General features: G+C 51.0%; 9 protein-coding genes across 9 annotated transcripts; 5 read left to right on the top strand and 4 right to left on the bottom strand.

Annotated features, from left to right (window-relative positions):
* Positions 1 to 1243: 1243 nt before the first annotated feature.
* Positions 1244 to 1587, top strand: BO97DRAFT_420820 (4F5 domain protein; the record flags this gene model as incomplete). Its single annotated transcript, XM_025696684.1, has 3 exons — positions 1244 to 1306; positions 1369 to 1453; positions 1538 to 1587. 3 exons carry the CDS (start codon positions 1244 to 1246, stop codon positions 1585 to 1587), a joined length of 198 nt encoding a protein of 65 aa, XP_025555676.1.
* Positions 1588 to 1908: 321 nt separating this feature from the next.
* BO97DRAFT_383090 (uncharacterized protein) lies at positions 1909 to 3266 on the bottom strand. Its single transcript, XM_025693339.1, has one exon. It carries the CDS (start codon positions 3203 to 3205, stop codon positions 2078 to 2080), a length of 1128 nt encoding a protein of 375 aa, XP_025555675.1. The 5' UTR covers positions 3206 to 3266; the 3' UTR covers positions 1909 to 2077.
* A 108-nt stretch (positions 3267 to 3374) lies between these two features.
* BO97DRAFT_402914 (guided entry of tail-anchored proteins factor 1) lies at positions 3375 to 4652 on the top strand. Its single transcript, XM_025694616.1, has 3 exons — positions 3375 to 3670; positions 3773 to 3959; positions 4086 to 4652. Exons 1-3 carry the CDS (start codon positions 3584 to 3586, stop codon positions 4442 to 4444), a joined length of 633 nt encoding a protein of 210 aa, XP_025555674.1. The 5' UTR covers positions 3375 to 3583; the 3' UTR covers positions 4445 to 4652.
* Positions 4653 to 5502: 850 nt separating this feature from the next.
* BO97DRAFT_475293 (uncharacterized protein) lies at positions 5503 to 7175 on the bottom strand. The gene is made up of 3 exons (XM_025700393.1): positions 7083 to 7175; positions 6393 to 7020; positions 5503 to 6337 (listed from the first exon to the last, which is right to left on the bottom strand). The coding sequence occupies exons 1-3, from the start codon at positions 7114 to 7116 to the stop codon at positions 5623 to 5625; spliced, it is 1377 nt and encodes a 458-aa protein (XP_025555673.1). The 5' UTR covers positions 7117 to 7175; the 3' UTR covers positions 5503 to 5622.
* A 137-nt stretch (positions 7176 to 7312) lies between these two features.
* Positions 7313 to 8109, top strand: BO97DRAFT_402911 (uncharacterized protein). Its single transcript, XM_025694615.1, has 4 exons — positions 7313 to 7459; positions 7513 to 7737; positions 7788 to 7890; positions 7948 to 8109. The coding sequence occupies exons 1-4, from the start codon at positions 7358 to 7360 to the stop codon at positions 8052 to 8054; spliced, it is 537 nt and encodes a 178-aa protein (XP_025555672.1). The 5' UTR covers positions 7313 to 7357; the 3' UTR covers positions 8055 to 8109.
* A 276-nt stretch (positions 8110 to 8385) lies between these two features.
* On the bottom strand, positions 8386 to 9117 carry BO97DRAFT_136587 (uncharacterized protein). Its single transcript, XM_025690077.1, has 2 exons — positions 8826 to 9117; positions 8386 to 8771 (listed from the first exon to the last, which is right to left on the bottom strand). Exons 1-2 carry the CDS (start codon positions 8946 to 8948, stop codon positions 8469 to 8471), a joined length of 426 nt encoding a protein of 141 aa, XP_025555671.1. The 5' UTR covers positions 8949 to 9117; the 3' UTR covers positions 8386 to 8468.
* Positions 9118 to 10559: 1442 nt separating this feature from the next.
* On the bottom strand, positions 10560 to 11997 carry BO97DRAFT_467832 (putative sterol carrier protein; the record flags this gene model as incomplete). Its single annotated transcript, XM_025699684.1, has 2 exons — positions 10560 to 11442; positions 11504 to 11997. The coding sequence occupies 2 exons, from the start codon at positions 11995 to 11997 to the stop codon at positions 10560 to 10562; spliced, it is 1377 nt and encodes a 458-aa protein (XP_025555670.1).
* A 2915-nt stretch (positions 11998 to 14912) lies between these two features.
* BO97DRAFT_402908 (putative mitochondrial carrier protein) lies at positions 14913 to 16383 on the top strand. Its single transcript, XM_025694614.1, has 6 exons — positions 14913 to 15088; positions 15159 to 15193; positions 15254 to 15327; positions 15391 to 15609; positions 15667 to 16004; positions 16053 to 16383. Exons 1-6 carry the CDS (start codon positions 14975 to 14977, stop codon positions 16254 to 16256), a joined length of 984 nt encoding a protein of 327 aa, XP_025555669.1. The 5' UTR covers positions 14913 to 14974; the 3' UTR covers positions 16257 to 16383.
* Positions 16384 to 16570: 187 nt separating this feature from the next.
* BO97DRAFT_402907 (putative pH signal transduction protein PalA) lies at positions 16571 to 19929 on the top strand. Its single transcript, XM_025694613.1, has 7 exons — positions 16571 to 16590; positions 16641 to 16878; positions 16994 to 17048; positions 17125 to 18019; positions 18067 to 18641; positions 18700 to 19102; positions 19162 to 19929. The coding sequence occupies exons 1-7, from the start codon at positions 16583 to 16585 to the stop codon at positions 19565 to 19567; spliced, it is 2580 nt and encodes an 859-aa protein (XP_025555668.1). The 5' UTR covers positions 16571 to 16582; the 3' UTR covers positions 19568 to 19929.
* The last annotated feature ends 120 nt before the right edge of the window (positions 19930 to 20049 follow it).

Raw genomic sequence — 20049 nt, 5'->3', positions numbered from 1 at the left:
AGCACTGGGTGGAAATCGAATAAGGCTCTAAAGAAGCCCAACAAAGACAATAATAGACATAATGGGTGGAGAATACGGTCCTGAAACACATCCACAAAGCCTTTGGGAAGCCCAGAGCCACTCATTCAGTTATTGAGCAGCTTCTTAATCGTGTGGGTGATAATCGGCGCCTAACTGATTGAAATAATTCCATTCTATGGTGGGTGGCTTCATTGTGTGTCAAGACGAGTCCAACTCCCAGCGCGTAGCGTGTTGGCCAGATTCATCCAGCAGTGCTGGGACTGGTAGAAAGCCGGCGCTTTCATGTCTTGACGGCCGATGAAAGATCCTGGACTTAGAGATGCAATATCCTAAAGAATCACTGGCGCTTTAAGCTGATAGAGAATTGGATGGCAAGATAGCGCTTTCGACAATTTGAAACCAACTACATGTGCTGGGTGGTGGACTAAGCGCCCAGTATGCGGAGTTGATTCTAGGAACAACCCTACACCTCTGCTATCTTGAACAAATCCAGCATAGAAATAATGGTTGCTGGTCTGGTCCATTTCTCGAGGATGGTCGTGGGCTGGGATATCTACTAGAAGAACTAATTGAAGTTGCAGCTTCATGTGTCTGTGGGCTTACCACCATTGAACAGCGCTCAACCACATGACCAGTTAAGGCATATACAGCTAAGTACTAACCTAAGTACATCATAGGTATCAAGGGTTCAGGGTGCTATATACATACTGGGTACTCCGTAGGAACACCCGGTAGAGACACCCATAAATGAAAGGTGCTCCCGCTTTGTACCTGCAATATGACACACATCTATAACGGCCAAGGCAGATCAAGTCATACAGTACATAGCACCAGAGTCCATCCAGTGTCTTTCCACCAAGAAAAGCCCCAACACTGTGGGGTTCTATCAAAACGACTTAGCATCAATCACCAATTTTTATGTTGAGCCAGCATACTTGATGCGCTCACATCACTTGAAAGGGATGAATAAATGCCGAAGGTGGGGAAGCCGGAGGGAGGAGCCTGGAGGCGGAGGCTCGGCAGGCCGCAGCAACTAGAAAACGAGTGGCCACGAGCATACCGCGGCCCTCAAGTCAATATAAAGGGAAAAAACTTTTCCTCGACAAGGCAAAGCCACACTGGTTCTTAGCACACCACAAACAGCCACTGTACAGTCAGACACCCGCTGCGCTTGTTTACCAAAGACCGATATACTGTTTAGATTTTCTTTGATCTCACAAAGATGACCCGTGGCAATCAGAGAGATCGCGATCGCGCGAAGAACAACAAGGAGCAGGCCAAGAAAGTGGGCGCCCCTTTTTGCTATTTATCAAAGTTCTTCATGTCTAATCAAATTATTGGCGCCAGAAATCCAAGAATGATCTTACTGGCTCGGAATTCCAGCGGAAAAAGGAGAGCGATGCTGCTAAAATGCAAGCCAAACAGAAAGCAGGTAAGCAGTGATCCCTGAAGAAAGTGTCGGCACTATTCTTCGATCTTGATTCCGCTGACGTTTTCTATCTTATCTACTGTACAGCCGACGAGCGTCGAGCAGCCGAAGCACTCGCAGCAGCGAAGAAAAATTGACGCCTTTCCTCACGATTAGGCCTCAAGATCTCATCGCCACAGCCTATCCATCATCCCGTGCCCCCGCACTCTGGTCAACATGTACCCCTCTATATATCTTTTCCAGATTGTGCTTCTTGACACCTCGATTTTGGCTATAATCATTTGAGTCCGTGCATAATCCATGAGTTGGTCTGCTTGTGAGGCGCAGAGCTATGATAGAGATAGATCGCTCGATCATCTCGCACGGCTTCTGGCATTCAAGGTGTTGGACAACAGTACTTGGTCTGAAGCATGTTACGAGGACATGATAGCTAGCGAGGATTCCATTTCAAGTTGGTTGCGTTTAGCGTTCGCATGAGGCTACCGCGCAAGTCATGTAACATCCTCATGATTTACGTATACGTGTATGATGTGAGAAGGTACGCATGTTCCAACTCCGAGAGTACGCATACACCATCATCGAAGCTATTCAAGTGCGCCTCAATCATTCGAACGGCTGACATTTGTCCTAATTGACCGCTGGGCCAGCAGCCCAAACAGCCCTCGCCCTGTCCAGCCAGGTTCTCCAACCACCTTGCGACCCAGCGTTCGGTAAAGAGTGTTCTGTCAGTGCAACCCATCGAGACGCCCAGTGCCCAGACTCGATCACGTTCTTGCCATCGAGGGTGCTCGACGCCGAGTCCACGAATATCCACAAACTCTCACCCTCCCAACCAATGTCCAGAGCGAACTGTATTACCTGATAGACAGTTTCTCTCCGGATCTCATCTTGGGAAACTTTTTCAAGTAGGAAGCTAGTAAAAGCCCATCCAGATATGTCGGCAGGGTGAGCCAGACACCACTGCAGGACTTTCTGAATCATATATTCAGCCAGTAGAGCGGAGACATTAGGACCACTCTCGCTCGTATCAGAGACGAGATCGATGGCCTCCCTTAAATAACCAAAGGCATAGTAATTTCGAGGGTGAAGCTCTCCAGACCGAAGTACCATAGCCAATTCTCCAGCCACAATCCCTGCGCTCGTTTCATAGGAGAGTTTGCTCGGTTGTCCCTGGGGTGTAGATGCTACCATTCCTGGCCGTTGGAGGCGGATCAGGCGACTCAGAATCCATGAACGGTAATTCCATAAGGTCGGAGACTTGGTGTGTCGGTGCAATGGAGAACACAGGTATGTCTTTGTGAACGAAAGCTCCTTGTGCAAAGCATCAATGAGTGATTGAAGGCCATCCTTATCCGAGCCACTTGGATCGTGAGATTGGATAGCAGCAGCCAGGCGCCTTTTGCGCCAGTTGCATGCTGTCAGATGTTCACAGTCGAAAAGAAGAATGATCTCCGTCGACACGATGAGGGCTTGATCTGAAGCGTGACTCCAAGGCGCTGAGTGGGAGGCTGTGGTCTCAAGCTTAAGTTGGTCAACTGGTTTTCCATTTACAGCGTCAAGAAATTTGCGTCTCGCCGTGAGAAAAGCCTGTATTAAATACTTCTTCGTGATGCCGACAGAGTTGCCGTCCTGTAAGAGGGGACCCAGACCTGGAGGAAGGATCTCAATCTCGAGAACCTCGTTGCCTTGGTGTCTGATTGAAAAGATCCGGGCGAGCTCGTGGAATGCGACATCATCGTCTGAAGGAGGCAACATTTGGCATCATCCGGCCTGCCGCATGGCGGTAAATGAGCAGAAAGGAGCCGATGGGTTTCACCAGGCTGGAGGCTCGATGAGCATGGGCCGGAGATTGAAGAAACGCCGCGGCCGGCCGGCGGTAGAAACAACGTGACAACGTCATTTTGCTTCCCTTCCGCAGCTTGGGGGTCAACTTGGTTTTCTTGTTCAGCTACTGTGTGTATTCTTGCCTGCACCTTGTGAACTTCCCCTGACCTAATTGAATACAACCTATTTGTTCGAGTCTGCGCCGCAAGTCCATTCACGAACTTGAGCCGGTCGCGATTCTGTTGACTGTCCGTCCTCCACCCAAAATACCCACCTCATCCATTGACAACAACTCGATCAACAACCATCATGCTACCTCTTCTCTGGACGGTGCTTCTCGTTCATGTTGCTATCTACCTTGTGAACACTATTGGCGCAAGTACGATTGATAATCTGGTATGTCGCCCTACTTGGACCGTCTGACCTCGGGTACTCTCCGATGCTACGATCCACATACATCAACGTGTGTCCGAAGCAGTCATTGATGACACGCATTAGTTATGGCTTCTCTATCTTCGGCTCCCCACCCCAACATCCAGGAAGTTTCGCGAGCAAAATCGCTTGAAGCGCGAAGTAGTCCGACTGAAACGGGACATGAACAACACCAGCTCGCAAGATGAGTTTGCGAAGTGGGCGAAGCTGCGAAGACGACACGACAAAACAATGGAAGAATATGAAACTATGAGTACGTTCTAAGCAATTCCCATGATGGCCGCCCACCATCTCCTGGCCCCGTGTGAAGTAGGAAGAGCAAAACGCAAGCCTTGGCGGGAAGCCCAGCAAGCTAACACGATCATTTTTCACACAACAGACAAGGAACTTGCATCGCCAAAATCATCCTTTGATTGGGGCGTCAAGGCGGTCCGCTGGGTCGGTACAAGTGGCCTTAAGTTCTTCCTGCAGTTTTGGTACTCAAAGACGCCCGTCTTCATGCTGCCAGATGGTTGGGTTCCTCACTACGTGGCCTGGGTTTTGTCGTTTCCCCGCGCTCCTTTCGGGTCCGTGAGCATCCAGATTTGGAGTAATGTCTGTGCCACAGCAATCACAACCCTGGCAGAAATCGTTACGGCGTTGCTGTTGCAGACGGGTAAAGGAGCCTCGGAACCTGTCCCTGTTCCTACCGGTGCCGGTGCTGGTGCTGGTGCTGAGGGGACGACAAAAGGGCAATGAAGACACGAACGCCTGTCACCTGGCAGCCTTCTTCTAAACACAAAAGATTACTGCATGTCGAAGGGACGAATGTAAAATAAAACGACTACAACGACGACGATGGCTTGCATTGTTTCTCTTGTATGGATAAATTGAGCTTAAGCTTGTTGCCATGATCCAAGATCAGGTTAAGATACTTCGTAACTATGCAACAAAATCTATATTTCGGGATGCTCATCAGATATGTAAACAATCGTTTATCGTCAATAACTCCTATACCGTAGTACGGGGTCTCAGGGCTTGACTCTATGATTGGTATATCATCACACGAACAATAAAGAGGGGAGAGTCCGACTCCTTCGACAGAGCATCTGTGATCGTGAGCGATCACCGCTTTCCATAAGCTACAGACTCGTTGAGATAAAAAAAAAAATGAACTCCTCGCCTCAAGAATGAGCCCCATTGAGTTACCCACTTCCAAGCCCCGAAGGGTGAAATAGCAGGCAATCGCATGACTATCCAAACACGACGAAAGGCAACCCAGATCAAAACTCCTCTCCAGCACAAGTCAATACCACCATTGTTTCCACCAGAGAAGGAAGCCCTCTCTAGCGTCGGATACAGATGCCAGCACTGGGAGGAAACAGGGCAATCAGCCGCTATCGAATTGCTTCTATGGCGGCGCGTTTCCGCATTGCCTGACTGGGCCCACGAGGGACAATTTAAACAGTCAGGGTGTCCGGGGACTTTCCCAAAAGCTAGGTGAAAGAGAAACCCTCGAAGAGATTTTCTCCGCGTGTGAGCTTTGAATGCGATTCTTTGAGCGAGGAGTTGGAAGAGAAAAGAGAGAAAAGAGAACGGGAAGACAAATTGTTGTAGCTGCAAATTTATGCGAGATGGATCAGTGGGTCAGCCTAGGCTGGTTAAGGTTTAGCTTGAGTCATGTGACCCACAGGTCTGGGGCGGCCTCAGGCAACAGTCAACTAGAAAAACGTGATTAACTGACGAGGGTTGGTTATGTTGGAGAGTGGCAGACTTGCATCTAGTAGGTGCTCGATATAGGTGCTTCTGTGGTTATTCCTCTATATCATACACAATGAACAATGCAAGAATCATGTACATGAGAAATTGATTCAACTCCGAGAGATCTTTTATGCGATAGGAGGAAAAACAGGAACATTTTGATTAAAATCCAACAATCAAGCAGTGGCCTTGCCCTTGGCCTTCTTGCCGGCCTTCTTCACCTTCTTGCTGGCGGGTGAGGCCGCGACTTCAGTCTTCTTCGTGGCAGATTTGGCTGTCTCTTGCACAGCAGGGGACTGAGCCGTATTTTTCTTCTTGTTAACTTTCTTGGGGGTATCTTCAGCAGGCTTCTCTACTTCGACCTCCTTGGCCTTAGGGGCCTCGATAGCCTTGGCGGATTCCTCGGCTGCCGGCTCGGTTGCCTCGATGGTCTTGTTCTCCGGAACCGGAACCTCGTCCACGCTCTTCAATTGTGGTAGCTCCAAATCGTAGCCCAAAATGCTCTTAAGCTGCTCCGCCTTGGCCGCTCGTTTCTGCTGTTCCTTTTCAATGCGTTCCGTCCACTTTTCTCTCGTCTTGCCCTGGTCGAGACGTCTCTTTTCAATCCGGTTCCACGGAGTCTTCTTGAATCGCCTGTTCGCACCCTTCCATATTTCAGGGTGTAGGCGCTCCGGGGCCACATATTTACATTTCAAAATGTGACCGTAAAACAGGTAGTTGTCATTCGCGGCCGCAGTAATCTTAGCCACATCTGTCGAAGCAAATTCGACGAAGGCGTAGTGCTTAGATTGACCGGTTTTGCGGTTACGAGAAAGACGAACGCGGGTGACCTCACCGAACTGGGCGAAGTAGGAGCGCATTTGGTTTTCGTAGAAACCATGAGGAATCCGTCTGAGAACGACATTGTTAGACCAAGCACAACACGCAAGCGACAGATAATACGTACCCAACATAGATCGTGCCGGGTTCCTCTGGCCGGCCGGTGTTCTCCTTGAGTTTCTTTGCGATCTTGCGCTGCGCCGCATTCAAATCGGGACCCCTATGGATGGGCTTAGAGCCCTCGTCGTCGGACTCACCCTCGTCACCGCTGCTTTCAAAGCCACTAATCAAGGCAGCTGTGCGGTCGTCCTCTTCAGCCTCATTTTGGCTGGCATCCGAAGCAGCAGAGTCGTCCTCATCCTCATAGTCTTCTTCCACAACAGGCTCAGCCTTCTTGGGGTTGACGTTCGCTTTGGATTCGGACTTGGTGTTCTTTCCTTTCGTGGCAGGGGCAGCGGTTCCGTCTGATTTCTTCGATTTCTTGGTACTGGGCTTCTCCTTGTTGGCCTTGACTTCAACAGCCTCTGTCTCTGGCTCACTTTCCTCGTTGTCGCTGAGAAAATCGGCAGCACGCTTTCGGGGCTTGACTTGTCTAGCGGGCTTGCCATTGACCTTCAACTCTGAAGCAGATTCCACCTTAGCAGGTGCCTCAGTTTTCTTGGCCTTCTTGAGTATCGGCTTGGGGGATTGAGCGGCTTTCGCTTCGACCTTCTTGGTCTTCTTTGCGGGCGAGTCGGCGGCAGCGGCGTTCACAGCTATTACTCGTCAGTCGCTGGAAAGCAGTGCGCGGGCAAGACAAATATGAGAAACCACATACCCTTGCGCTTCTTATCTTTCTTGTCTGGTGCCATTCTGTAGTGTTCAGATCTTGAAATGTAGGCTGTTGTTTGAAGCGCTACGATCGGAGGGCTTGCGAAAGGTGCGGGAAACTTTTTTTCTGCTCGCAATTTTTCCGCCGCCAAGCGGTGAGTTCGAGCCCGGCCGGCCGACCATCAATGAATTTCCCTCCGCGCGGCTGCGGCTGACTACTCTAGTCTGTCCGGACCACGCATCTATCCTCATTTGTCCCTTTACTGCCCTTTATCTGATGCAATGGGGAAGTCTAAGAAGGCCAATAAGCCATTGACACAGGAAGAGATCTGGGACGACTCTGCGCTGGTCCAGAGCTGGGACGAGGCTGTCGAGGAATACAAAGTATGGGCTCTTCTTTCAAGCACGTGATCTGTTGCTAATCCAGACAACAACAGCTTTATCACAGCATCCAGGCAAGAGGCGAGAATGTGGAGGATTTGTTGAAAGAGGCGGAGGCTGTAGAAGACTCTCAAGAAGTCTCACAACAACAAGGCTTGGAAGAACTGGTCGACGAGATGGATCATGGTCATGACGCCGAGCCGTCGGTAGTCGATCCCACTGCTGCTCAAGCAAAGGCTACAGCTGAACCTCAACAGGACTCCGCTCGTGACGCAACAAGGGTAAGTCCAAGGCTTCCAGTCTCTTAGGTGCATGGGCTCAACCCCCTTAGACAACAGAACAGATATCCGCACCCACAGCTCCGGGACCGGCCCCTGACCATGGTTTGGGTCCTGCAGGAGCCGCGCCTACGCCTCACGTCGCTCTAGCACAGGGTAAGATTTCTGCGTCAACCATGACCAGTAATTAAAGGTACTGACCCGGGTGAACAGTGCAAGACGAGGGCTTGAAGAACCTCATGATGGCCTGGTATTATGCTGGTTATTATACCGGTCTCTATGAGGGGCAGCAGCGAGCAAGTCAGAACAAGGGCCCTTGAACGTATTAGTGTTTGAACTGCATCGTGTGTCATCATATTACCATATACCCAGATCTACAAGCCATTGGCTCACACTTACGAAGAGACGACTGTTTTTTAGAGGATAAGGTTTGCCCGTTCAACAGGTAGGGGTATTTATATATAGTGCCGGTCAAGGTATTGATCGGTTCAGGTGGGAGTAAATTCGTATTTCTTTTTAAGCTTAGATATCCTAACCAGATATCTACAGCACCCAGTCACGCGACTTAGCCATACCCCATGACCTCCTCAATCAAGTCCCAGAAGTATGATAGAAAAAACAAGCATCATGCCTCATGCCTCATGCAAGCATTGGAACAAAACAAGTAGGCACCAAAACTCGAAACGGTCGGAAGGACCATCAACAACGAGGGTCTCGCACCAAACGGGGCATCATCACAGACTCTGCAGTCCACCACCGCTCAACAGGCCACCGATAAGAGGAACCTTGGAGAGAGGGTTGTTGTTCACAATGTGAGTGTTGCTAGCCTTGGGGGGTTGGGCCGCGGTGCTGGCGACAGGAGTCGACTCCGTGGGGCTGGTTGAAGTAGGAGTCGTACTCTCATCCATCGGAGTGTTCTTGTTCTCGGCTTGGTCGGTGGTTGCGGGCTGGTTGGAATTGTCGCTAGTGTTTTTGTCGTTCGCCTCCTGAGCTTCTTTATATTTCTCGACCATCTCCTTCATTCTTTGAGCGGCGGCCTAGAGTCAAGTGTCAGTATCTCCGTTTCTGATGAACGTAGGGCAGGGACTCACCTCGATTTCCTTCATAGCGTAGTCGGCCTGATTGGCGACATCGTCACGCTTGATGGGCATAGCAGATGCCATCAAGGCCATGAAGAGGCAGAGGACAAGGACGGAAAGGCTGAAACGAGCCATTGGGATTTGATGATACGAAAAAGAGCTAAAAGAGTGGACAGGCGTAATAGATGAGGCGATCTATAGCCAAAATCAACAATAAAACGAATTGAAAGGAATAAAGAGAGCGAAAGACCTCCGACTAACGACTGTGGTGCTGAATCCGAATGCTTGCCTACTTTACTGCAGAGCTGAGAGATGAAGGCATGCTTTATAGCTGGTATCCTGCCAGGTTCATTTCACAAAAAAGAAGGGCGACCCTAGGACCGCGATTACTCGCGCGCCCCCTCGAAGCATTGGAATTGAAGATCCGAGTTGACCATTGTCGCCCTCTCGAACCACTCCCTCGCGCGACAATGTATGTACCCCCAGCTTGCGCCAAGCCAGTCATGGTTCTGTGCCTTAATCAGATGCAAGGGGTACGTGCCCTCTCCTCACGAGCCACGGCACTGCAGCCTCCTGCAGCCCTGGTTCAGCCATTCATCGAGCCCTGCGAAGCCTATTGCATTCCGAGCGGCATCTCTGGCCATCATCACCGTAATGAATCAGGCGGGACCCTGAATAGTGACATAACTCCTTTCATCGGGTGTTGAGGGCTGGTACCCGCAACGGTGGTGGTTTGTTGACTTACGTCGCAATGCATACCTAACGATGGATGGCCCTCCCATCAGACTTTCTCATCCATCATTGGCAGAGACCTGCAGACTTGAGGTGCCCTGCGCTTACATTCCGCCGGCGAGACGATGAGAATAATCAAAAGTCTACAGAATTGAATGTATCTCCCTACTTTGACACGTACCGCCCCATTCTGGATTGACAGCGGACGCAACACGAGGGAGACATGGAAGACAATAGTGTCCGTGATTCACTTTTGGCACAAATTTGACCTCGAATATCATGGAGAGTATGAAGAACGAGACTTCGAAAGTGCCTTTACATTTGGCTACGGTAAGATCTATCCTGTAGGTTAGTTCATAAAACAAACATCATTGAGCAAAACAGGTATCATGGATCGAGAGTGGAAACTGAGGAAGATCATCTTCTTCCTGGACCCGAGCAGTTTCAAGTTCTCATTCCAAGCGAGGCTTGTGGCAATACCCAACTCTATAAAAAAAATAGAAGTGTGCCGGTATGCGAACAATGTAACGATTCCCAATCAAGGGATGTATGCTCAAAGCGAACCCAACTACCGCGTGTTGAGATGGTCAGACCAACCCTGCGCTAAGGTGATGGGATTAGAACGAGCATGCGAAGAGATCGATCTGGGTCTCGAAGCTAAAATTTGCAAATAGAACGTGCCCTTTGAGCATCTATCCGCAAGGGTATGTTGGAGACCCGGTATAGTGAAAGAAGAAGAAAAGAGAGCCAACTGCGGAAATGCGCGAAAATTTAACCACTCTGTGCGCGCATGCTTATGTCAGCTTTTGCGCGCGCGGCTAAACGTGTCGCCGAGGGGTTCGCGGGAGCTGTTACAAGGGTAAACCTGAGGCATGGAAGAAACGAAGCCACGTAGCGTGCTCTGGAGGGCCTGAAATCGCGCACTATCCGAATTCTCAATACTGCAGGTATACAGCTTAATGTTTGCATCGCTATGCTTGACTATCCAGGGACCGCCTCTACACACCCTTGAGCTTAGAACCGCGCCAGCACCCGGTCCTGCGTGTCAGCCAATGCCCACTTGTCACTATGTTTCCTGCTTCGGACAGATCGGGCTTGCTCTGCCGAGAAGCCCTTGGCTTCGACAGCTGGGTTGTACCCGAGACCAGTGATTTTTGCCACTTTATCGGACGGCACTGGTGTTGCGACCTTGCCATCTGCTCGCTTGTATACGGTCACCACAACGGCACCCCCCAAACCCAGATTATGCTGAAGGGCGGCATCCGTGCCATCAACCAAGCGATTGTTGGCCCAGCCACGCAGATGCCAAACAAGCTCTGCGCATTGCGCCAGACCCGTCGCCCCCAAGGGGTGACCCTTGGAAATGAGACCTCCGGATGGGTTGATAACCATTTTTCCACCATAGGTGATGTCGCCCTGTCGCACCATTTCGTGCGCCTTCCCCGAATCACACAACTCCAATGCGTCGATTGTGATCATCTCGTTGGCAGAAAAGCAATCGTGTAATTCACACACCTTGATATCCTTAACATTGATTTCTGCCTCGGCTGTAGCGGCTCGGCATGCATTGCGGGCCATTTCAAACCCCATCAAGTCAATAGAGCTGCGATCATAAACTGAGCTGTGATCCGTAGCAAGCTTCTGGCCCGCAATAAGGATTGCCTGGTCCTTGAGGTCGGGGCGTGCATCAAGGAAAGCTTGGGACACGACCACAGCAGCGGCCGCGCCATCGGAGGTTGGACAGCACTGCAGCTTGGTCAGGGGTGCGTGGATCATAGGTGACTTGAGAATCTGTTCGAGAGTATACTCGTCCTGGAACTGGGAGTATGGATTCCGCTTAGAATGCTCGTGGTTGATCCGGGCAATGTTGGCGAAGTCTTCGGCCGCAGCCCCATACCTCCAGGTGACGATTAGTCCATAATAACATAATGGCAGCCGACCGAAGACCACGAACTTACTTTTCCATATATTCACGACCAGCGTTACCGAACATCTGTGCCGCGCCTGGGGCGTTGGTGACTCCTCTGGTCTCGGCCATCATTCTCCCGAATAGGCCGGTCGGGTTCGCACGATCGCTGTAGACTGACTGGAGACTACCGGGGCTCATCTTCTCGAATCCCACAACCAGAATGCAATCTGCAGCCCCGTGAGAGACCATCGTTCGTGCCATGGCCAAGCCGGTGGATCCCGTAGAGCAGTTGTTGTTAACATTGTAGATGGGGATCTGAGTGAGTCCGAATTGATAGAAGACGCGCTGGCCGCAGGTACTGTCTCCGTACACGTAGCATGCAACACCTTGCTCAACGTCATCATAGTTGATGTGGGCATCCAGCATAGCTTTGACCCCGGCCTCGAAGCCCAGCTCTTGAAAATCGACCTTGCCGCGAGGCTTTATGAACTTGGTCATGCCCACGCCTAGGACGTAGGCCGGTCCTGAATGCTTCTTACTCATGATGATCAGTTGGAGCAGGAGACGGGTGTCTTGTCCTTGAGGTTCAGCAAAACGACTGAGTCGGTAGTGGATTGACCAGAAGAATCCTCTCTTGAGCGGTCACTCTACTGAATCTGTTGGAGGTTTTTCAGGAGGTATTAGAATAGGATCAAATGTGAAGCGTGATTTAGTTCAATCAGCAAGTGTAGCGGGCTGCGGAGTAGCGCTCCTTTTTGCGGGGGAGCTGCCCGCAGGACCGAGGTCCCGAGGGTAATTTCTCTCCACTTTCCACGAGAGTATGCGGGCACAGTAGACACGGAACTATTAATGAATATTGTTTCATTGTGCAATTCTGGTGGTACCCTGTAATGAATCCTCTTTCTATGTATGGGTGATCAACATCTTGTTCGGTTCACGTGAGGATGAATGTTATCCAGCCCGAGTATTGAACGGAGATTTTGAACTGTGTATATTGAAATAACTCTTGGCCTCAGTTATATACATGCTGCAACGAGGGCAATGAGGGGGGTCAATGTAGGCCATCGGTGACCCAACCTGTGACACCATGGAATCAAATGCTAACTGGACTGAGTTACCTGCCTACTTCTACATCGGGTATGGGGTAGTCTGACCATGCCCCTCGCCCTCAAAAATCTCGTTCCCTCAGGCTGCATTGCGGTACGAAGCACAAGAGGCGCCCACCAATCAGCATAGCCACAAATCGAATGATCATAGCGTTTCTTCATTTTGATTGTCAGGAATCCTGTTCCCATGCATGCCTGTTCAAGGGCGTGTGCGTCTCCCTGTGGATCGACAATGCCAATTAAGCACATGGACTATGATTCGTTCACTTCTTATAGTAAAGTGTTTGGATGCATCACCAGAACAGGACTTTCACCAATCCAATAATGGTCGTGGGCCCCTCAACAGCGGCACTTCACTTCTGGTGACTGGAATTTGGTCAATCCAGCACAAGGTGGATTACGACACCAGTGTCATGGATTAGTCGAGAGGTTCCATGGTCAAGCAATGATCATCTTATCTGCTCGCGAACACTGAACGCCGACAGCCTGTCCGTATGTGCTCGTCGCTCACAATTTGGGCTCCAAACCTCAAGGTAAAGCATCGAGCAATGGAGTCCAGAGAAAACAACTTTGAACTATAGGAAGAGAGGTGTCATCGTGAAAGAATGATCGTTCTTAACTAAGTGGTCAACTTGCATGTGATGGTTCTGGTATGCTTGTCAGACCAGAAACCAGAAAGAGGGAGTGCGGAGGATATTCTGCAGCTTAATGTGGCACTACCCCCGGAAAGGACTAACTGCTCAGCTGTCTGTCTTGCCGGGAGGGCAACCGACTGGCATGATTGCATCCGTATTTGAGGATGGAATAGAATTATTACGATAGATCAATGGTAGATACTGACTGGTGGCTTGCAGGTGTGGTTCAGCCAGGGCGGGGTAGATTGATTGATTATTGCCCTCGATAGACCGTCCGTCCGGGCGGCGGGTGCAACCACTCACCGCCGGACTGGTTTGGTCCGATGCAGCTCCCCTCCCTTGCTACGCCTACATGGGGTCTGATCGATCAGTTCACCAGCACGGAGTACTAGAAGATTTAGAAGTACACGTACTATTTGGAATTAATCAGAGTACTGAATAAAGTACTTACGGCTAATCACTCACTGTACTGGAGGATTGTCCAATGAAGGAGAAAAACACTTCTCGCCCGGCAGAGTATGAGAACGGGAATCATCAGCAACCCACGAGGTGCTTCAAGTCGTGTTGTTGTTTGGATAAGCAAACAGACGAAAAGAGGCACCGCACCGTCCTTTAGAATCACCAACCCTACCTCTCTTCAAGTGCCTTTCCGTCAACGGCTGCAGCACCTACCTTAACGATATCTAACTTCCTTCTTGCATCCTGATGCTTTTGCATGAAAGTTGCACTGGATGCCTCACGACGACGTCACTGGACCAGGTCCCCACTAAGCCTGTTCGAGTGGCCAGCGATCCAGTGGCCCACCATCTAATGATCCATGCCTCTGCCCAAAGTTCTTTGGCAGCTTGCTTTAGTCAGAGATTCATCCTCCGTCAACTAACTAATTGACTAGAGTTATTGAAACTAACTAATCCTCCCTAAAAGAAACTGTCCACTCACAGTACCGTTGCTGCTCACCCACTGGTCGAGCGATTTTCGGTAGCCCGTTCATCTGTCGTGATGGTTGGCGACTGGGTCCCTCACTCTCGACTTTGAACTTCCTTCCACTCTTCTGCTTTTCCCTCTTCCCTCTTCCCATCTATCCGCACGGCCCATTGTCTTCCCGACTCGGGCCTTCTGCTGCCACCACACTGAGCCGCAGCTGTTTCGGATAGGTACGTGGAGCTTGTCGTCTCGTGCTTGGAAGTTGAGGTCCCTCATAGGATTTGGATGAACAATGTGCTTGAAATACCGTGGCTCATCTTTTGTGCGTTTTCAGCAGGTATTCCGGACGACCCTACAAAGCTCTCAGCAGGCGGAGAAAACGATCAATCTTCAAGCCCAATTCTCCGTCCGCGAATTGTCGGTACGCCATCACAGTCGGACGCAGCCTATCTGACTTGGGGAAACATTGATTAGCACCCAGTAGCTCCGGTAGCTGTCTGCCAGTGGGAATTCTACCATTGCCTCTGTCGAACCCACCCATCGAGGGGAACACCTCCTGTCTTTCATCTTTTGAAAGAACATTGTTCAGAAGGTTGTCGGGATTTGCTTCATGGACAATTGTGGGACGCTGAACGGTCTGCTCGCACGTTGAGAGACCGCTTTGCGTTCCATAGGGCTCCCCAGCCTGCTTCTACCGTTCGATCTGCTCATACCTCATTCATTGCGACTGGACATACCCGAATCAAAGAAGCCCCTTCTTCTGCCGCAGATGGGATACCTTCAGGGATGACTCTTGATAAACGCGCTGAACATGCACCCTTTACCCCGCCCCCCTCACAACCTTCTCCCCTAGCCATGTCGAACCGAAGTCCCTGGATTATGGACGAAGCCAAGCGAAACAAATTGCTTAAGAAGTACAAAACCCAGGTGGCCTCGGCGACTTCGACAGTTTGCGCCACCCTCGCTGTGGTATGTCAAAACCGAGCAAGAGCGCTGGAGCAAAAGATGAGCTGACTGAAGGAAACAATCGCTGGTGTAGACGCCACTGGAAAATGTCAAAACTCGCATGCAGACGTAAGTGCGAATCACTTGCTCGGTGAAATGGCTGGAGCTCTGTTCTGATGGATTCTGCAGACACAATTTCCAGAATGTCTTTCAATGCGTCCGTTACCTGTGGCGTACCGAAGGACCCCGCGGTTACGTTGCTGGTAGGTCGACATCGCCCCTTAGATTCTGCGCGACACAACATTAATGTACATGTCGGATCTCAGGAGCCTTGCCACCTCTAGCAAGCGTCACAGCGGTTCGAGTGGTCAATTTTACAACCTACAATGCCGCCAAGCATAGGATTTCCGACTTCCTTGAGAGAATGACCGGGGAATCGCCCCTGGCGATATATAACCAGCCGGGCAGTAGCCCTACTCTATCGACACTGCTCACCTTCACTGCTGCTGGCCTTTTTGCTGGCCTAATTACCTCGCCCCTAGCCTGTGAGTCCCGTCCTTCTGGATCTTGCAGTGACAAATCGGACTTCTGACGCGGGGTAGGCCCATTTGAGCTCGCCAAAAATGTGGTTCAGACCTCGGTCCTGGTTTCGAATCGTGCACAGGCTTCGCCCAATGCGATCAACGATCCGTCTCTTCGCAGCAAGCCACGTCTTGGCACCGTAGAGGCTATCAGACAGATTGTCCAGCGGTATGGGATCCGCGGGCTGTACACGGGTTTCCATCTTCACGCTATGCGCGACACGCTCGGCTCTGGTCTCTATTTCACTGTCTATGAGACCGTGAAACAACTTGCAGCGAAAGAGCTGGGCCCTGATAAATCTCCGTTCGGGGCACCCATGATTGCCGGTGCTATCTGCAGTACCGTTCCTTGGTTCTGTGTAAGTTCCGTCGAGCATTGATTGCAGCTCGCTAGCTAATTGAAGTAGACCTATCCGCTTGATACTCGGAAAACCCGCGCGCAGAGTGTTTTGCTCGGGAAAACAAAGGAAGTGGGTGAGGCAACGGCTGCAGTAGCCAAGTCGAGCATGTACAAGGGACTATCGATTATATTGATACGTACGGGAGTGAACAACATGATCCTCCTTAGTATCTTTGAGTATATCAAGATGAGGATAAACGAGCTGGACTAGTGTATGATGAAAGGCTAGGTGACAGGGTGGATGCGCACATTGTGTTGTTGGGCGTATAAGGTCGAATTTTCGTGACGATTTTTCTCAAGTACATAATGGCATGAGCTCCAAGCCGCAAATACAGAATGAATTATGTTGATATCTGCTTGTATCAATTCATGATGTTATTCCTAGGCCCAGCTGACGATCGTGTTCTGCCTCAGGCATCTATATGGACGTCATGCGTTGCCCCGGCGGGGGTTGGGCTTGGGCTTTTCCGTCAACAAAACTTCCCCGCCAGCAGCCGACCTTTCTTGCCCACCTCATGCGCTCAATCGACGAACACGATGACATCGTATGTGAAACCACTTTCTCGCCCTGTGGCATCTGCTAATCCTGGCACAGTAATATCCTCCAGATCCCATTTCGGCGTTCACACCCAGTCTCCCTATCCGATGCCATCACACAGTACATTTCCTCAAAATATGACCAACGTCCGGATATGTTCGCCGAAGATCTCCTGATCATCGACCGGCTACGCAGTGAAGCGATTAATGTTCAGGAGGCACATGTCAGCGGGATCAGTCGGCTTGTTACGTATGCTGCGCAGCTGAAATGGCTAGGCGGGAAATTCCCAGTCGACGTAAGCGATTGTCACTCATGCCTTTTCTGAAGGAGGAGAAACCTTCATACACCCAAGAACCAGGGAGCTCATTGAATCGGAGAAAGAGTTGCGCTGATAGCTCAATTGTTCTTAGGTTGGCGTGGAATTCCCATGGTACCCGGCTTTCGGATTCAATACCTCGAGACCAAGTATGTGAAAACCGAACGGCTCAAAGTACTTTGACAAGAACAATCCCTTCAAGCTGACATACCGCGTGCTATACAGTCTCGCAGAATAATATCCGATTTGAACTCGCCAATATCATATATAACCTCGCAGCCCTTTACTCGCAGCTCGCGTTCTCCGTCAATCGAACAACTGCCGACGGACTAAAACAGGCATGTAACTACTTCTGCCAGTCTGCGGGAGTTCTGGTCCACCTACGATCCGACATTCTACCCGATCTCCGTACATCTCCACCGGAAGACATGGACGAGATGACCCTTCAAAGCCTGGAACAGCTTCTTCTAGCGCAAGCCCAGGAATGTTTCTGGCAGAAAGCCGTGAAGGACGGGCTGAAAGACGCCTCGATTGCTCGACTAGCTGCGAAAGTTTCAGACTTCTATGCCGATGCGGGAGATCATGCCGTTAAGTCGAACGCAATCAGTCCGGAGTGGATTCATCACATGACCGCTAAACACCATCACTTCGCGGCGGCGGCACAGTATCGACAGTCATTGGATTGTTTAGAGAAACGCAAATATGGCGAGGAGGTGGCACGGCTAAAGGACAGCGAGCTCTGTGTGAACGAGGCACTGAAGGAGTCGCGCTGGATTAATCGTACAGTACTAGGGGATCTGCAAGGGCTCAAGAGCCGCGTCACAGAGGATTTGAAGCGCGCGGAGAAGGATAATGATATCATCTATCTGAACCCCGTGCCACCGAAGTCGGAGCTGAAATTGATCGACCGCGCATGCATGGTGGCCGCGAAAGCACCGTCGCAGGTAACAGATGCGATCTCATTGCTTGGGCAAAACGGGCCTTTGGGCCAGCCTCTATTTACAAAATTAGTGCCTTACGCGGTGCATATTGCGGCCAGTATCTACTCCGATCGGAGGGATAGACTGCTCAACGAGACCATAATTGGAGAATTGGAAACCATGACGGACAAGTTGCGCGAGTAAGTGCCCCCGAATTCTCGCTTCGGTGCAGCTGCTGACAGACCAGCCTGCTGTCATCCTTGAATCTTCCAGGCTCCCTGCAGGCACTCGAGAAGCCGCTGGGACTACCCCCGACTCTGGTCTCTCACGCAGAAGAGATGCGCCAGCAGGATGGCCTGTACCGGTTGCGTAGGTCTCTTGAGGATACAGCCAAGGTTAAGGGCAACGACAGAGCGGTATACACCGAAGGAGTGGAGCTTCTTGCCGCCGAGAAGGCAGAAGATGACGCATCGCGCCGAAGGTATGGCACCGATCGGTGGACACGTGCATCGTCCGAGGAAGCAGCTTCTAAGCTCTACACGACATCACGGGAGATCGAAGGGTACTTTACGTCAGCTCAGAGCAGCGACAACCTCGTGGAACAGAAGCTGAGAGACTCGGAGGCGGTGTTTCGCGTCTTGACTGGCACAAACCGGGACCTGGAAATGTACGTTCCCAGCAGTCGACGGGGTGCGATTCCGCCTGAGGTCGAGTGGGAGGTGACACGACTGCGTGGATGCTTGAGCGAGGTAAGCCGACTGGAAAGCCGTCGAAAGCGACAGGTGCAAGCTTTGAAGGACAAGGCGAGGGCGGATGATATCAGTAAGGAGAATAGCTCTATGCATGGCGTCCCGGAAACCAGAACTGACTATCCCCCCAGGCCAGGCACTGATCAATGAGACTGCACGCTTGGAACGCCAGTTTCCTATGCAGCCAATTCAAGCCAGTCAATTCGAAGATCTGTTTGAAGAGCAGCTCCGCCTCTATGATACCGATTTGCAAATGGTAGCGGAGGAGCAGCAGGAACAGGACCAGCTCGCAGCGCGAATCTGCGAGGCTAACCGAGCCTTCTCACGCGCGCATACGGGTGATGCATCGACAAAGGAGCGGGAACGTGCCTTGCAGGAATTGGAGAACGGATACTTGAAGTATAAGGAGATTATCTCCAACATCGAAGTCGGCCGAAAATTCTACAACGACTTGGCCAAAATCGTCGGACGGTTTCGCGACGATTGTAAGGCTTTTGTGCACAAGCGGAGGATGGAAGCTAGCCAGATAGAAGGGTGAGTGGCTCCGCCCGGCACCCCGTCACTCCTACTGACCGAACTAATTACCTGTGCAGAGATATCTCTAGTGCCGCCGCAATGGCGACATTGAACATCTCTCCACCTATTCGTCAGCAGCAGCAGCAGCAGCAGCCATCATATACATCACCAACCCCGACCAGCCAGCAGTATAATCAAACTCCACAGCAGGCATACAACCCAGCACCTGTAACCCTACAACAACCAGCCCGGCAGACATACACCGCACCCGCTCCCATCCCGGTAGCAATCCCAACTACACCGCAACAGCCACTTCCGCAGCCGCTCCGCGCGGAACCCATGACTGCGCCGCAACCGACCCGGGCCAATGCGCGACCCCCAATGACACCGGGGATGTGGACGCCGGAGGTGGGCATTCGATTTGGAGCTGCCGGCGGGGCAGGAGGGACGTGGGATCCGAGTAAGGGAGTGAAGTTCTCCTAGGAACATACAATCATTTTTAACATATCGGGTCAAAATATCGGCCCAGATCATAGAATCTCTCTGTCTCTTCTTACGGGAAAAGGAAATGCATTAATCTGTGACGTTATACGACCCATATACATACGACCCAGTGCCAAATTGTGTACATATGCTATTCTCGTCTACCACCGAAGCTGTAATTTTCGTGATTGGCGAAGCAGCGGAAAACATTGCAGTCATAGGCCCAGCTGGTGGAACTGGATACATCTCCAGTGCTCCACTATATGAGCCTAGCCGGAAAGTGTTTCAGTGCCCAACTGACGCTACACATAGTGTTTCCTGCCTGTTATTCAAAGTGAGGATCTGGTCGCCCAGAAAATTCGACCACATCGATTGTATTAACGTTCCGGCCACCTACTATATTAACACCCAAGCGGTGCGTCCAAGCCTACTGGAATATCTTAGAACTTCGCTGTTGATTTTGTGCACATACAGCTGAGATC

This window comes from Aspergillus homomorphus (genome assembly GCF_003184865.1).
Source record: "Aspergillus homomorphus CBS 101889 unplaced genomic scaffold BO97scaffold_3, whole genome shotgun sequence".
Classification (NCBI taxonomy): Eukaryota; Fungi; Ascomycota; class Eurotiomycetes; order Eurotiales; family Aspergillaceae; genus Aspergillus; species Aspergillus homomorphus.
The sequence above is the reverse complement of the archived record's forward strand: the minus strand, read 5'-3'. Positions and strand labels throughout refer to the sequence as shown.